General features: G+C 54.1%; 4 protein-coding genes across 4 annotated transcripts; 2 read left to right on the forward strand and 2 right to left on the reverse strand.

Annotated features, from left to right (window-relative positions):
• Nucleotides 1-298: 298 nt before the first annotated feature.
• NECHADRAFT_80546 (uncharacterized protein) lies at nucleotides 299-1,411 on the forward strand (the record flags this gene model as incomplete). The annotated part of the gene is made up of 2 exons (XM_003050816.1): nucleotides 299-1,339; nucleotides 1,391-1,411. 2 exons carry the CDS (start codon nucleotides 299-301, stop codon nucleotides 1,409-1,411), a joined length of 1,062 nt encoding a protein of 353 aa, XP_003050862.1.
• Nucleotides 1,412-2,753: 1,342 nt separating this feature from the next.
• Nucleotides 2,754-3,142, forward strand: NECHADRAFT_40826 (60S ribosomal protein L22; the record flags this gene model as incomplete). Its single annotated transcript, XM_003050817.1, has 2 exons — nucleotides 2,754-2,995; nucleotides 3,016-3,142. Coding segments are annotated over 2 exons (369 nt in total), but the record flags the coding sequence as incomplete, so codon positions are not given.
• Nucleotides 3,143-3,352: 210 nt separating this feature from the next.
• On the reverse strand, nucleotides 3,353-4,424 carry NECHADRAFT_69549 (uncharacterized protein; the record flags this gene model as incomplete). The annotated part of the gene is made up of 2 exons (XM_003051209.1): nucleotides 3,353-4,239; nucleotides 4,295-4,424. 2 exons carry the CDS (start codon nucleotides 4,422-4,424, stop codon nucleotides 3,404-3,406), a joined length of 966 nt encoding a protein of 321 aa, XP_003051255.1. The 3' UTR covers nucleotides 3,353-3,403.
• A 1,207-nt stretch (nucleotides 4,425-5,631) lies between these two features.
• Nucleotides 5,632-10,782, reverse strand: NECHADRAFT_41527 (uncharacterized protein; the record flags this gene model as incomplete). The annotated part of the gene is made up of 1 exon (XM_003051210.1): nucleotides 5,632-10,782. The coding sequence occupies one exon, from the start codon at nucleotides 10,780-10,782 to the stop codon at nucleotides 5,632-5,634; it is 5,151 nt and encodes a 1,716-aa protein (XP_003051256.1).
• Between the last annotated feature and the right edge of the window lie 2,812 nt (nucleotides 10,783-13,594).

Here is a 13,594-nt window from a genome sequence, read left to right on the forward strand (position 1 = left end):
CCTCTTGGTTCTCAATTGATGTATCGACATCCTTTCAACTACACCGTGGCCTCAACTCGAAGGACAAGTGGTCTTGTTGAGCATCATGACATCAAAGCCAGCCGGCCTCACTCGGAGGAGGAGAAACCATGATTAATGAGTCCATTGTTTAGCATTTGGCTTCTCAAGACAAGCATAAAGAGCGTGTCCTTTCCTCTCAGATCTGTTTAAGCAGACTCGACAGACTCCCTCCAGAACTCGTCCTCACAAGTCGTCTTCTGCCCCCTTCCCCTCTCCTCTCTTCCTCATCTTGCCCAAGATGCGTTTCGAGCTTGCTCTGCTCGCCCTCGCCCAGGGCGTCCTGGCTACCCCCTGTAAGAAGAAGGTTGCTGATGGTAGCACTGAAACCAGTGCCTTCCTCACCCCTACCGCGGCCACAACTACTTCTTCCTCCACCACCACCACGTCTTCTACCTCCAGCACCCCTGTTGTAGTCACCTACACCAATGCTGCTGGAAGCACCATTGTCACCACTCTGTCTCCCCCTTCGACTAGCACCACCACCACCACTACGACCACTACTACTACCACTACCAACCAGGCTGCTGGAACTGGTGCCGCTGGTGGTGGCGGAGGCCGAAGGTTGATCCAGCGCAGCAACACCAACAACAACGACGGCAAGGTCTTTGTCCTTCGTCAGACTGTCGACCGCCAGTTCCGCGTGGCCGACAACAAATCCAACACCAAGTCCAACAGCGGCGGCAGCACTGGCAAGACTGGCACCACCACCACTGGCAAGGACGGTCGTATCGACCGCATCGAATCCATCCCCCAAGGCAGCAGCACCACCGATGGAGGCTCCAAGGTCCGCAAGATCACCTTCCCAGACTATAAGAAGGAGAAGGCCTATAAGAAGGAGCAGGCCTATGAGGAGCTCGACTGGGATGAACCCACACGCGGCATTATTTATGGCGGTGCTGCGGACGACGGTAGAATCTACGGCATCAGGAGTGTGCCCGTCCCCCGCCGAGAGCCCTCAGAGGAAGACTACGAGGAGTACGAGAACAAGCTGTACGATAACGTCAGCGACGAGGTCGCCAACGGCCTCGGCCTCTCCAGGAATAGGTCCAAGCAGTACAAGCACAAGGGAAACCCCTTCAAGAAGATCGGCCTCGTTCCTGGCACGCACGGCAGGATCGGCTACCAGTACACTAAGCGTTCTGAGACGAAGAGCGGCCTGAAGGATCAGGCCAAGATCTCCAAGGAGCAGCGTGAGCGTCTTCGCGAGTTGTACCTCAAGTACCGCGAGATCCTCGCTGCCGACATTGTCGAAGACCTGGACAAGGTCTTCAAGGTCACGGTAAGATAACCCTTTTCTCAACATGAGTGAATTTGACTGAGAAGATTATAGGACCAGCCAAAGCGATCTTGAGCTGTCTAGCTTGAGTTTCTCTATTTTACGATAGAGCTGAACTGCATTGCCAACGAGTGGTTGCACTGCTTGGGAAAGAGAAAAGGTATCGGGACTTGGAAAAGTGTTGAGTTACTTCTTAGCCTTAGTTCGGCTAGGATAATACATTTTGCTCTTGAAAGGAGTGTGCTTTTGATGTTGTCTTGATGTGATGATGCTGCGTAAGTGTATTGTGTGGCCAATCAAGTCTCCAAATTAAAGCGGAGCATGGGTCAAGTCTGCACAGGCCATGACAAGATAGTGTGTTTTCTAGCCAATCATGGCTCTATATTATGTGAGCACAGACCACCATGGGTCAGGTTCGCTCGAAACCACGTCCTGAGTTGTCTCTGACACTAAACTGAAACTGCCTCTATCAAGGTCGATACTTACATAGCGAAGTTTGGGCTGGTCATGAATCATCACCGGCCAGATTCAAGACCAGACATCATTTGGTCATCAACGGAGGCTGTTGGAGATATGGCTGACCCGCATCCTCAGACTTTCAATTGGGGTGAATTCCAGGCTTGTGATGCAGTTACGCAATGAAATGGAAGAAGAGCTGGCCCATGCTCCACTGAGAACGGCCAATGAATATATCAAAATAGATGGAGCATGTCCTGGGTTCGCTCGTTGAATAGAGCTCCTGACCAGTCTTGGCAGTGGGCACCTGTCGACTCGCCCACCTTGACTACTTTTCAAGACATTTGATTGGCTGCTACACCTTCTCACCTCAACCGACCTGACCCCTGGTGGTCTGTGCGCAGTTTTGCGACCTGAAACAGCCACTCCCGTTCTGTTTTCTAGTCTTATGTAATCAGGGCCAAAGCCCTCTCCACCAATTTTGCCCACCCCACCAGGAAAAATCGCATCCCCAATCCCGCGGCTCTAGAGTGACGACTAACCCTCCCGAAGCCCCAAACGTATTTTTCCCTCTCTCTCAGGCGCAGGATTCGACTTCTTTGCGACACACGAAACACCACCAACCCAAACCCCCAAAAACAACCCATTCACAATGGCTCCTCAGGCAGTATGTACATGACATCGCTTTGCTGTAAGGCCCTCTGCGGGAGAAAGCGACTCTGGGATGAAACCCTCCATGTCGCTCTTCTTCTCAGCATGAGAGGCGCCTCGAAATTGCAGTAGGCTAAGGTCATCTTAACAGAAGAAGTCGGGCAAGGCCCAGAAGCAGACCAAGAAGGTACGCTGAAAAACGATCCCGATCCCCTTGACGAAGATGCGCCGGGCGATAAACGATGGCGACGACCCGACGAAGAATTCAAAGATCGAACAATACTTTTATCGAATCACACGAGACTAACATGTATCGCCACAGTACATCATTGATGCTTCTCAGCCCGCCAGCGACAAGATCTTCGACGTCGCCGCCTTTGAGAAGTTCCTCCAGGACCGCATCAAGGTTGAGGGCCGCACCAACAACCTTGGCGACAACGTTGTTGTCCAGCAGCAGGGTGAGGGCAAGATTGAGATTATTGCCCACAACGACCTCTCTGGCCGCTACCTCAAGTACCTGTGCGTTCTCCCAGTTCTATACATTCTTGACAAGTTACTGACATTCTCCCCAGGACCAAGAAGTTCCTCAAGAAGCAGCAGCTCCGTGACTGGCTCCGCGTCGTCTCCACCTCGCGGGGTGTCTACGAGCTCAAGTTCTTCAACGTCGTCAACGACGAGGCTGACGAGGACGACGAGTAAATCGGTGTCAAATCAAACCAAAGAAACCCCGGTCAGCATTACAACGGCGCAGGAATGGGTTGGTGAATTGGGACAGGGAAACATAAAAAGTTTGAGGACTTGGCCAATAGAACCCCAGCCAATCTGTGTGGCACTCTTTGTGGTGTTTCAACTTCTTTTCTCGTCTGTTGTATGTGAATGAGTGATGCTGTGATAAATGATCGCTTGTGACCTGAAATCTTCTCGTCAGGGGTATGTACTTATGTATATGTATGTGTAAACTCATGGCAATGCCCTCATGACACCCTCAAATGCAACCAACGCCATGGCATTCGCCGGAAACGCTCTCAAAAAGCACGGCACAAACCCCCTCCAGTATCCCTTCCACCCTGCCTCCCTATACACAGCCTTCGCGGCATCCTTCCACCTTGGGAACCTCCTAACTCCATCATTCAAACCACCGCCTAGGGGGTCCGTCATGATACGTTGCTTGACCACGTCGCTCGGGTAACTCGTCAGCCAGAAAGCCTGCGCGCTTAATCCACCTGCCCAAAAGTTGACGGCTGGTGCGCTGAGGTTTGTTCGTTCCCTTAATATCCGTGAGAGAACGTCGTAGCTGGCCCACCAGAAGAAGAAGAATGACCGGAAGAACAGCGTCGCTGATAGTCCGTGATACACGCCCTGAACTCCATGATATCGATAAATCTTGCGGAGACAGTCGATGGGTCCCGCGTACAGTCTGTCGGCCTTTTGAGCAGCGTACTGAATCTGCAGTCGCGCCTTGATGTGTTCGACAGGCGCCGCGATGAAGCTGACCGTCGAGCCCGCCGCGATACCCGCAATGCCGTGTCCGTATGACGGAAGTGACGTCCTCCCTGTGGTAGAGCCCGGCTGTACGTGAAAGACGTGATCGGATAGAAGTCGACGGTACACCGTCAACGAGCCCAGCATGACCGAGTCCATAAACATCCATCCTACCAACGGCGGTGACGCGCCCTTGTACAGCCCTCGGAAGCCCTCATTGCGAACTGTCTGAAGAACACACTGTAGAGGTCCTTTGAAGCGAGTCGGGTCCGTTGTCTGTAGACGGACCTTGACTGTATCAAATGGATGACCAACTAAACTTAATCAGCACATACCTCTCATGAAAAACTCAAAAGTTGCTCTTCTTACCTGTGAGCTTGGCTATGCCACTGAAGACGCCCGCTACAAAGCCTTTGTAGTGTTGCGCCTTGTTCTCCTGCTTCGGTACAGAAGCTTCCGTCTCCTCCACGGCAACCTTCCCTCTTACATCCGCAGCCATTGAATCTGAGCGACTCTTGAGTGAGTCCAAAAGATGAGATATCTCTTTCTGTCAGCGTCGATAATTTGAGTGATGCCGATAAAAGCCGATGGCGGGGCGTCTATGACGTTGAGGAAAGGAGTATCCAAGAAGAGCAGGTGATAAAGATAAGACAAAACACAAATAATGGATGCCCAAGTATAGACAAGTCTAGAATATTATGAGAATCAACAGATACAGACGGATACCGCTGTTTGATGATAAACTGCACGTCGAGCCCTTTTTCATGGATTTTTTTTGGATATTGGCTCCCTGCCATTCGCTGACGCCCACGTCTGGAGTAGTTCCGCACTAGTAGCCTTGCACCGACCTCGGAGCCCCGGAGTTATGCAAGTCTCCCCGGAGATCCACTTTTAGCCCCAGACTGATGATCCACACTCTCAACACCATCGTCAACTGTCCACCTCTACCTCTACATCTACAGATATGCCTAGAGGTTGCTTCCATCTTGTACATCACATTCAATAAAACACACTCAGTTCATCATCAGAATCTCCCTTATCAATTCAATCCCCTTCTCATTCGTCCCCAATTACAACCCGTGTGGTATCTAACACAAAAACTACAGCTAAACCTATCTAACTTGAAGAGTGCACCAAGCACACATCAAACCCAACACACGCTCGCGAGATACTCATCTTCCTCCCATCCCCCCTTCCATACATTGCCTTGCCTATTCCTTTCCTTGCTCATAAAAAATATCCAGTCCAAATGCCCCCGCGTAAAGCAATCGCTTTGCTGAAACCAGACAGCCAAGTCATGTCGTCGTCAAGAATTGAAGCAGAAGCCCCTTGATGCAAAATCCGATCGATGATCCTCCTCCTCCCATCGCTTTTCCCCTTCTTTTTTTTCGTATTTTCCAACACCCAATATGCTTATCAGTCATTATGTGATCAGAGTTGCCCGCCTCTCCTTCGGCTGGTCATCCTCCTTCAGTCTATAGGCGAGTCTTTTCTTTGTAAAACCATTCGTCTGACAGCCATGTCCTGTCAAACCCCAATATGTAGATTCAAAAGCTGTGTCGAGAAGTTGGTGGTTGCTTCATTCTTGATCCGAAAACAGCTGGGAAATTTGGTTCAGACAACTCCTTTAAAAGGTTTCGGTGTCATCAGTGTTGCGCGAGGTAACACTACCAAAGGTGTCTAGTCAAACAGTTAGTTGGGGTTCGTCAAATCAGATGCTTCTTGAACATACCTCTCTTGCGTCGCTGCGCTTCTTGCTCAGGGCTCTTGGGGGTCATGGCTCGCGGCCCGCTAGGTCGTCGAGCGGGAGCTCCCAGAGCCGCGTTCAGGTTGCGGTTCTCGGGCTTGGGGCTGCTGGTGTAGTGACTGACATGAGTCCCGCTCATCGTCCCATATCCGCTCTCGTCGCTGGGGTGTGGCACAGGGCTGCTCTTGGCCAGCTGTGAAAGGCGGGCGCCTCGCGGCACGTTTTGGCCTGAGGGGCTGGCGGTAGGCTCAATGGGCTCCTTGGGAGGCCTAGGGGGACCAGTTGGGGAGGTGGTCCAGTACTCTGGGTCCCGTGGTCCGCCTCCAGAAGACGCCATGCTGTATCTGTTGGGGTTCTGTCCAACCTGGTTCAAGCTGGATACTGAGCCGCCCCAGTCCGCCGACCTAGGGGTCATGGGGACATTGTACTCTTGAGCCGAGAACTCCAAGGCGTTTCGGAAACGCTCGGTCTGGCCCTGTCTGGGCTGGGGGTGCTGCAGGTTCAACGAGTTTCGATGAACCTTGTACTTGGGAGCATCCCCAGGGGACATGGTTCTCTCACGCAGAGTAACCGCAGGGTTAGCTCCGCTGGCAGTGGGTGCTGCTGCGAGCTCCTGATCCGAGAGTCCGGTGTGAAGCCTGTCCTCGCCGTAGGCGTTGGTGCGGTAGCCATCCTCGTCGTACGAGCCAAGGCTGGACGCAGATCGCGAATGGGCAAAGTCGTCATACTTGTCTTTCTTGCCTCGGAAAGCCTTGCCCATGCTGGAGGCTGTGGTTCCTGACCATCGAGAAAACTTGGGCAGCCAGCTTGTCGAGCCACCAGACTTGTGCTTCTTCGACTTGTCGGTGCGAGGAGTGTTGTCGTTGCTCATGGGTTGAGCACCTACTGGGGGTTGAGGTGGCGTCTCGAGAGGGACAGAGCTACCGCGGAAGCCCGAGCGGCTTGGTGTCAAGACGTTGCTGTTGGTCCGCTCAGCAGCTGGGCTGGGGTGATCGAACTCGTACTCGCCCTCGTGCTCAGCGACGGTGCTGATGCGGTTGTCAGAGACCTTGCGATCACCTCCAAGTCGGGATCGTGACTGAGACAGAGAGAGGTGGCCTGACTGGCTGGGGGTGATGGTCGAGTTGCCTTCCGGCTCATAGCCTCGGTCCTGCTCATAGTGACCCTCAGGGTGCAGGTTATCGAACGAAGAGCCGCGCCCACCAGCAGTAGAAACAGGCGGGGCTGTCTGGGTCTTGAGAACGTCCACTTCACCGAGAATCTGGATAAGAATCTCCTCAATGCGCTTGAAATCACTGGTTCCCTTGTTGCTGAGGCCTTGAAGGGCACGCTTGAAGAGGTTCTTCTTGGCAGCTGCCTCGTTGAGAGTGTCGAGCTGAGAGCTGCTCTGAATTGAACGAGGGCCAGGGTAGGGGCGTGGGCCATTGATGGCCCTCTGGAGCTTCTCCGTGTTCTCAACACCAGCAAAGATGACATCATCGCTGGTGTCCTGGACGAGGTTCTTCAACTCGTTAAGAGAAGTTCGCATCTCCAGAGCAGAGTTCATGAGCAGGGCCACGATCTCGGTATCGCGAGCACTGCGCTGGGCATCACGGACCATGAGATGTTGCATAAGAGCGACAATGTCCTTGTTCTCGATGCGGTCAATGCCCTGACCAGTAGCAGCATCGTAAAAGGGAGATGCCATGCCTTGGGACATGCCGCTGAGATGGCGAGCGTCCTTGGCCATAGGGGCATAGAAGACGTCGTCACCAAGGTGGGGAGATCCAGGAATAGACAGAGGCTTGATCTTGGGAGGGAGATCGGGGGTCCTGTTGTTGCCGTTAGACATGTATCCCTCGTCATACTTGGGGCCAAATCCAGGGCTTCCAGTATGGTAAGGGGCTCCATACGAGGCATTGAGACCACGGGAACCGAGAAGGTTCTCGTTCAGAGCAGGGTTTGCAATCGGGCTGGCGTCCTCGTAGGGGTTCGTCACGAGAGTATCCCGCTTGCGGTCATCGGAAGATCGCCATTCATCGTGGTCATGGCTGGGCTCGCGGCTATGACCGTGGCCGGCAGCCATTCCGGCGGCAGCGCCAAGAGCAGCCGCACCAGCAAGCTCTCCAGCCCCTGTGCCGTGGCTGCTGGCCGCACTCTTGCTGCGGGCCTCTTGTTGCTCGCCAACATTCAGTGGGGTAGGAGTTGCTCGGCCAGATGAGAGATGGCCTCGGTCCTCGCCATCCAGGCGCTCTTGAACGATCGAGGGGTTGGTGAGAGCATCATCGTCAACGTACCCAACCTCAGGCATGGGGTCGTGGAAGTCAGGAACACCAGTTGCGCTCATCTTGGGAAGCTCCTCGTAGGACAGACGGTCGATGCTGTGGGCGGGTGTGTTGCGGGGCTCGTGACCCTCAAGCGTGCGCTCCTTAAAGGACTTGTTTCGGGCCACACCAGCGGGTTGGAACTCTCCCTGTGCAGATCCCTCGGCAGCCGCCTGCTTCTTGCCTTGAGCGGCCTTCAGGGCCAGGACAGCTCCAGATGTGATGGCCACCTCGGCAGCGGTGGGGGACTTGGGTCGGACAACCTTGCGGCCATGCTCATCGAGCTCATACTCGGTAAACTCTCGGGGTGATCTGTTGCGAGAGACTGCGCTGGGTGTAGCGTGTCTGGAAGACTCGCTCTGGTTGTCGTATCGCTCACCAGGGCTCAATCCACGGCTGCTGTAAGTTCTTGACTGCTCATCATAAGAGAGTGTCGAATCTCGGCCACCGTTGTAGTCGTTGTATGAGGCGCCGGTAAGGACAGACTGATCAAGCATCGAGCCGTCAACCAGGGAGGCAACGGCAGACTCGACTCCCAGAGGGGGGTGGACAATGTTGGGGTTGGTGGCACCAACGCCCTGCACCGCCTGTCCAGATGTGACCTTCTCCAGCTCGCTGTCGTCGGTGTAAGTGGTGTTGCGGTTGTAACCCGAGTCGTCGGTATAGGTCGTGTTCCGGTAGTCCATTCCAGAGCTTCGAGGAGACATCTGTTCAAGCTCCCTAGCACGAATGGAGCTCAGAGAAGCAGTAGAACGACTGTTGCGGGGGTTCTCGGATCGTTCATAGTAGGCGTCACTAGTCGAGTGCATGCTCCTAGAGTTGCGAGGCTGGTGTTCGCTGCCAGCTTCGGTGTAGCCAGAGACGCTAGGAATCGGGCTCAGACCGCGGGCACCTGCTTGGTACGGCACATACTTCAGAGGTGGAGGAACATCCTGAGTAGCAAAGTAGGAGTTGTCGTAGCCCTCAAACTCGCCCACGTCAGAAATGTCGTCACCATCATCCTCGCCATACTGGTCACCATGTTCAATGGGAACCTTGTTTCCATATTCGTCAGTCTCATACTCGTCGATGTACTCCTTCTTCCCGCGCGGTAGAGCAGTCAGGTCACCATGAGAAACATTGGCATGCTGAGTAGAAAGGGTGCTCTCGAGATTGGGAGATCGTGTTGGTGTTGGCATGTCAGAATCAGAACCGTCCACATGAGAAACGTTTTGAAGAGGAGTGATCTCCTCGGTGGCTGAGTGAGGCCTATCTGTGTCGGCGGAGCGAATGGAGGTCCGGGTCAGTTCCGTGCCGTTGATTTCGCTCATAAGAGGCATCGGGGGCACAGGAGCGTCGTCATAGTCGCCAGAATATCGGTCACGTCCCATGCTTCGGCTACGGGCAGCCTCAGCCTTGCGACGCCTCCGCTCTCTCGGCTTCAGGTCTGAAGTTTGGGACTTGTCATCCAGCAGTGAGGAGGTGGCAGTAATGGCGGAGGCAGCAGCGGCACCAATAGCAGCAGACTTGAGCAGGTCGCCGCTGCGCTTCGGTGTAACGTGCTCATCATACTGATCAATCGATTCATTGCTGATGAGAGAGTTGTCGTCGAGCTCATGACGGGCCTCCCTATTGCGCCCAGCCTTGATGTCGCTGCGCTGACCCGAGGACCGCCGGCGGTCGGGGGTAAACTCATCCCTTGATACAGACGTTCCAGACGACGTAAAGGAATCGCGGCGACCCTCTCTCTTGCTCTGCTCGCGCTTGAGCGCACTAAGCTCGGGCAGAATCAGGCGACGGATGGCGTCTTCCACCGTCTCCAGGAGCTTAGGATTGTTGATTGATGAGGCCTTGGAGGCGCCCGAGCGTGTGGAATGTGTCTCATACGTGCGGTGGCTCGGAGAGAGATTAGAGGATAAGACACTCGTATCCGCACCTGACACAACGGATTCCTGATGGCTCTTGCTAGAGCGACGACGGGGGGATTTAAGTTCCTCGGCCGTCCGCTCAGTGACGCTGCTGGTTCTGCTCTTTGGTCGTCGCTTTCGCTCAGCCGTCGTCGACTTTTCCCTCGACTTTTCAGACGACGACACCTTTGACCGGTCTCTGTTTCGACTCTTGCGGCTCTTGACCTCGTCCACAGCGGCGGTTGCAAGTGCACCAGCGCCAACGGCAACGGCAGATGATGACATATCGCGGGTTCCAGTAGGACTGTTCAAGCTGCCCTTGCCTTCGCCGTCGAGGAAGCTGTCTGATGGGATGGCGGAGATTTCTGAGGGGTTGACGGTGTAGCTCTCTGAAGGAATCAAAGGACTGGCAGGTCGCCGACGTCGATGGCTCCGATCAATCTCAATGTCGATTGGGTTCCTAGAGACATTGGACTCCTCGGTGGCGGAAGCATAGGAGCTCATACTGTGTCCGTCCTCGTCGTAGTCGAGGTGATGAAGGTCCAGAGGTATCCGTCGAGTCACGGAGGCGTTGCGAGAGCCCTTGGTCTCTGTGACTTGAAGATGGTGGTCGTTACGGCCTCTCTTGGATGGCGTCAGGCGGACACGAACACTGGGACGACGCTCGCTGGTGGAGCCAGAGGCAGGCTTGCCTCCCTCAAAGTATTCGATGAGCAACGAGGTCTGTGATTTGCTGGCCTTGTGTCGGGTTGCGATGGTGACGGGAGTTCCGTCCTCAGGGATAGAGTATGAAGACTTGCCGTCGTCGGGCTTCACCTCATCCCCCGTATCCCCCGTCGTCAACTCGGTGGGTGTGGTGTTGGTAGTCTCGGTTTCGGTAGGGGCAGGGAGTGGGAGAGGTTTTCTCGAGGTGACGCCCATCGTTGATCTGGTGATGTGATTGAGGTGGTGAAATGTCGGAGCCCTTTTCTTCCCAGGCCTGCGATCCGGAGCGGACGCAGAATATCACCCAAGGGCCTTCTCGGGGCGGAAGGGGGCGCAGGGGGTTGTTGATTAATGGATTTTCGATTCTCAATACATGCGGAATGTTTGACGGTCAAGAAATCGCAGGGCAAAAGTGTCTAAAGACGAAAGAGAGGTCAGCATTTCTCAAGCTAGGGCGAGCGACGGGCACCAGCAAAAGGCAACGGTGTAGGCCAATGGCGGAGAGCGATGAATCGCCACCAGAACGTGAATCGACTCATGAAGAGGGGGCAGTCAGAGTGGAATAGACTTACACAAGGACGGATAACCGTAGGAAAAATTAATCAAAACTCGACCTTTGCACGTAGCAGTCGATAACTTACAATATTCGCTCTCACTCTCGGAGGCGGAAGCCTTGGGGCGATTAATCGAGAGCGAAAGGGAAAGATTTGGGGAAGGGTTTCGGATGCGGCGTGGGCGCGGGTGGAGGGTGTGGGTGGGTGGGTGTCGCCTTGAACCGTCCTTGGGGACTTGGCTTGGCTTGGGGGGGGCGGGCCAACTTGTTGCAACCGCAGCAACCAGCGCAATTTAGGTACAACCCAGTCAGACGGACGGAAGCGAGCCGCAAATCCAATGCAAATCCCAGCCCCGAGTGAAATAAGGATTAAAATAAAATAGTAATAAAAAACAGAGCAAGCCTTGTTTGGGAAAGTTTGAAAAAAAGAGGGAGGCAATCAATTTAGGGTGCAGCAGACAAGTTTAACCGCCCTGGCCTGACGGTGATGAGGAGGTTGGTACTCGGTCCCAAGGTGGAAGTTTGGAGGCTGGGAAAAACGGGAACTGCAGATTGCGACGTCGTGCGTGGTTTTAGCAGCGGAGGAATAGGAGAGAAGATCGAAAGGAAGCTGTCCGTTGTTCCGTCTTTACTTGTTTAGTTGGGTATTGATGATGTCGTCGTGTCGATGACCACTTCTAGGTTTGCCCGTCGTCGACTCCGTCTTGTCAAGGAAGAGACGGGAAGCAGTTTGTCGAAAGACGGGACGCCCAAATCTCGGCAGGGCTTTGTTTATTCTCTTGAACAAACCGACTCGAGTGATTAGTGGCTATCCCCTCAGCTTCAGCTTTCTCGATTTCCCTTGCTCCATCAAACTACAGCACGCACAGCACATCACAGCGCACACAGCACATCACAGCACAGCAGCATCCATGGAAAATGGATCTAGCGGCGGGGGAGGAAGCAATCGGGATGGGGGATTCTCTGGCCCTAGTGCGTTCTAGAGGGGGGGGTGATGAGCTGGCGCTGCCGGAGCGCTGGTCCAATAGCGCCCGGCGGCCGGGGGTCCCGTCCTCCGGATGTGCTAGCACCACGAGCCACCGAGGGCCAAGGAGCGCTACCGCCCGGCCGACCATGGTGGTTTCTCTGCCAATGGATGGCCGGTCGCCGACACGAGAAGGAACCCCAGAGGTGCAGGCGAAGCAAGCAGAACGTGCATCGCACATGCAGACGAGGCCTGACGGTGTTCGTTCGTTGGGACGATGTGAGTGATGAATGGGACGAGTAGAGTCTTTGGATGAGAGCAGCCTGTGGGTGAGTATGAGCTGCCGCCAGAACATCACATTCAAGCCGCAAGTCAAAGTGTCTGCCGTTGCCATGGTGGTGACGGCCAAGCCAGCCGTCTCTATTCGACGACAGGAACAAGACCAAGGTCGATGACCGTTGGGCTGCCATGCACAATAACTCGTGGATTCGTCCCATCAGTCTGCCTCGTTGCAGGGTTGACCCCAGACAGGTCAGAACTGATGGGCCCAGCCTCCAGGAAACCGACAGCATTGTTTTTTTTTTCCCTCTCTTGTCAGAAGCGCTTCATCAACAAGAAGCGCCTCTTTGTGAAAAGAATGTTCGTCCTTTCTTCAACACCCCGGTCAGTCAAATCTTTTTGTCCCGTCCTCGGCCCAGCGCCACGGCCCCAGAGTCCGGGACCCGAAAGAGGAAAAGCCTCGCTTGGTGGTGGCCCCGGGAGACGAAGCGGAGCGAGAGGCAAGAAATCACCTGAGTGAGGAGCCTCAAATCCTTGCGCTCAGATCAAATGGGATCCATGACATCTGTGACAGTTGCTGCATGCGCTTTGGGCATTAGCATGGGAAGACACACCCTGTCTTTTTTGCTTGTCACTCACTCATGTTCAATTGGGCTTCGCAATCACTCGATTAAAAATGGTTCTTTGAGTTACCTCCACCAAGGGTCCAAAAAGGTTCAATTTCCTCCGAGTCCTTACAAGTGGATTGTAGGGCTGAAGGTCTCAACCTCGACTTTGGCAGCTTTGGGTGCTCCTATTACTCTGTACTCCATAGTTGATACCAGGAGTTTGAATTCCTACTAGAACTTACCTATGTACCAAGTAACAGCACACTGCTCCCTATTGTCACAAGTATCCAGGAAACTTTTGGAAACAGCAACATCGACAACATCCAACCTAGTGTGACGCCGACTATGCCGTCAAGCTAACAAAGAACCTAGCCTTGTCTGGAGTTCGTCCACTTTGCTCTATTCAACAAGTTGCCAACCCCGATTCTCTCATGTTCGCATAGTTAGAGAGTAAAAAAAAACTCAATTAGTCGGACTGAGCCCACATTCGGGTTCAACCTCCTCCTTTTCGTATCGTCGTAGGTACAAGGGTCTTGGCAAACACGTCAATCAATCACGGATCAGCCCTTGAGTGTGTGAGTGACACGGTCAGAAAAAGAAAAGCCGGCCAGCCTCCCACATTAT

Source organism: Fusarium vanettenii (genome assembly GCF_000151355.1).
Source record: "Fusarium vanettenii 77-13-4 chromosome 5 genomic scaffold NECHAsca_5_chr5_3_0, whole genome shotgun sequence".
NCBI lineage: Eukaryota > Fungi > Ascomycota > Sordariomycetes > Hypocreales > Nectriaceae > Fusarium > Fusarium vanettenii.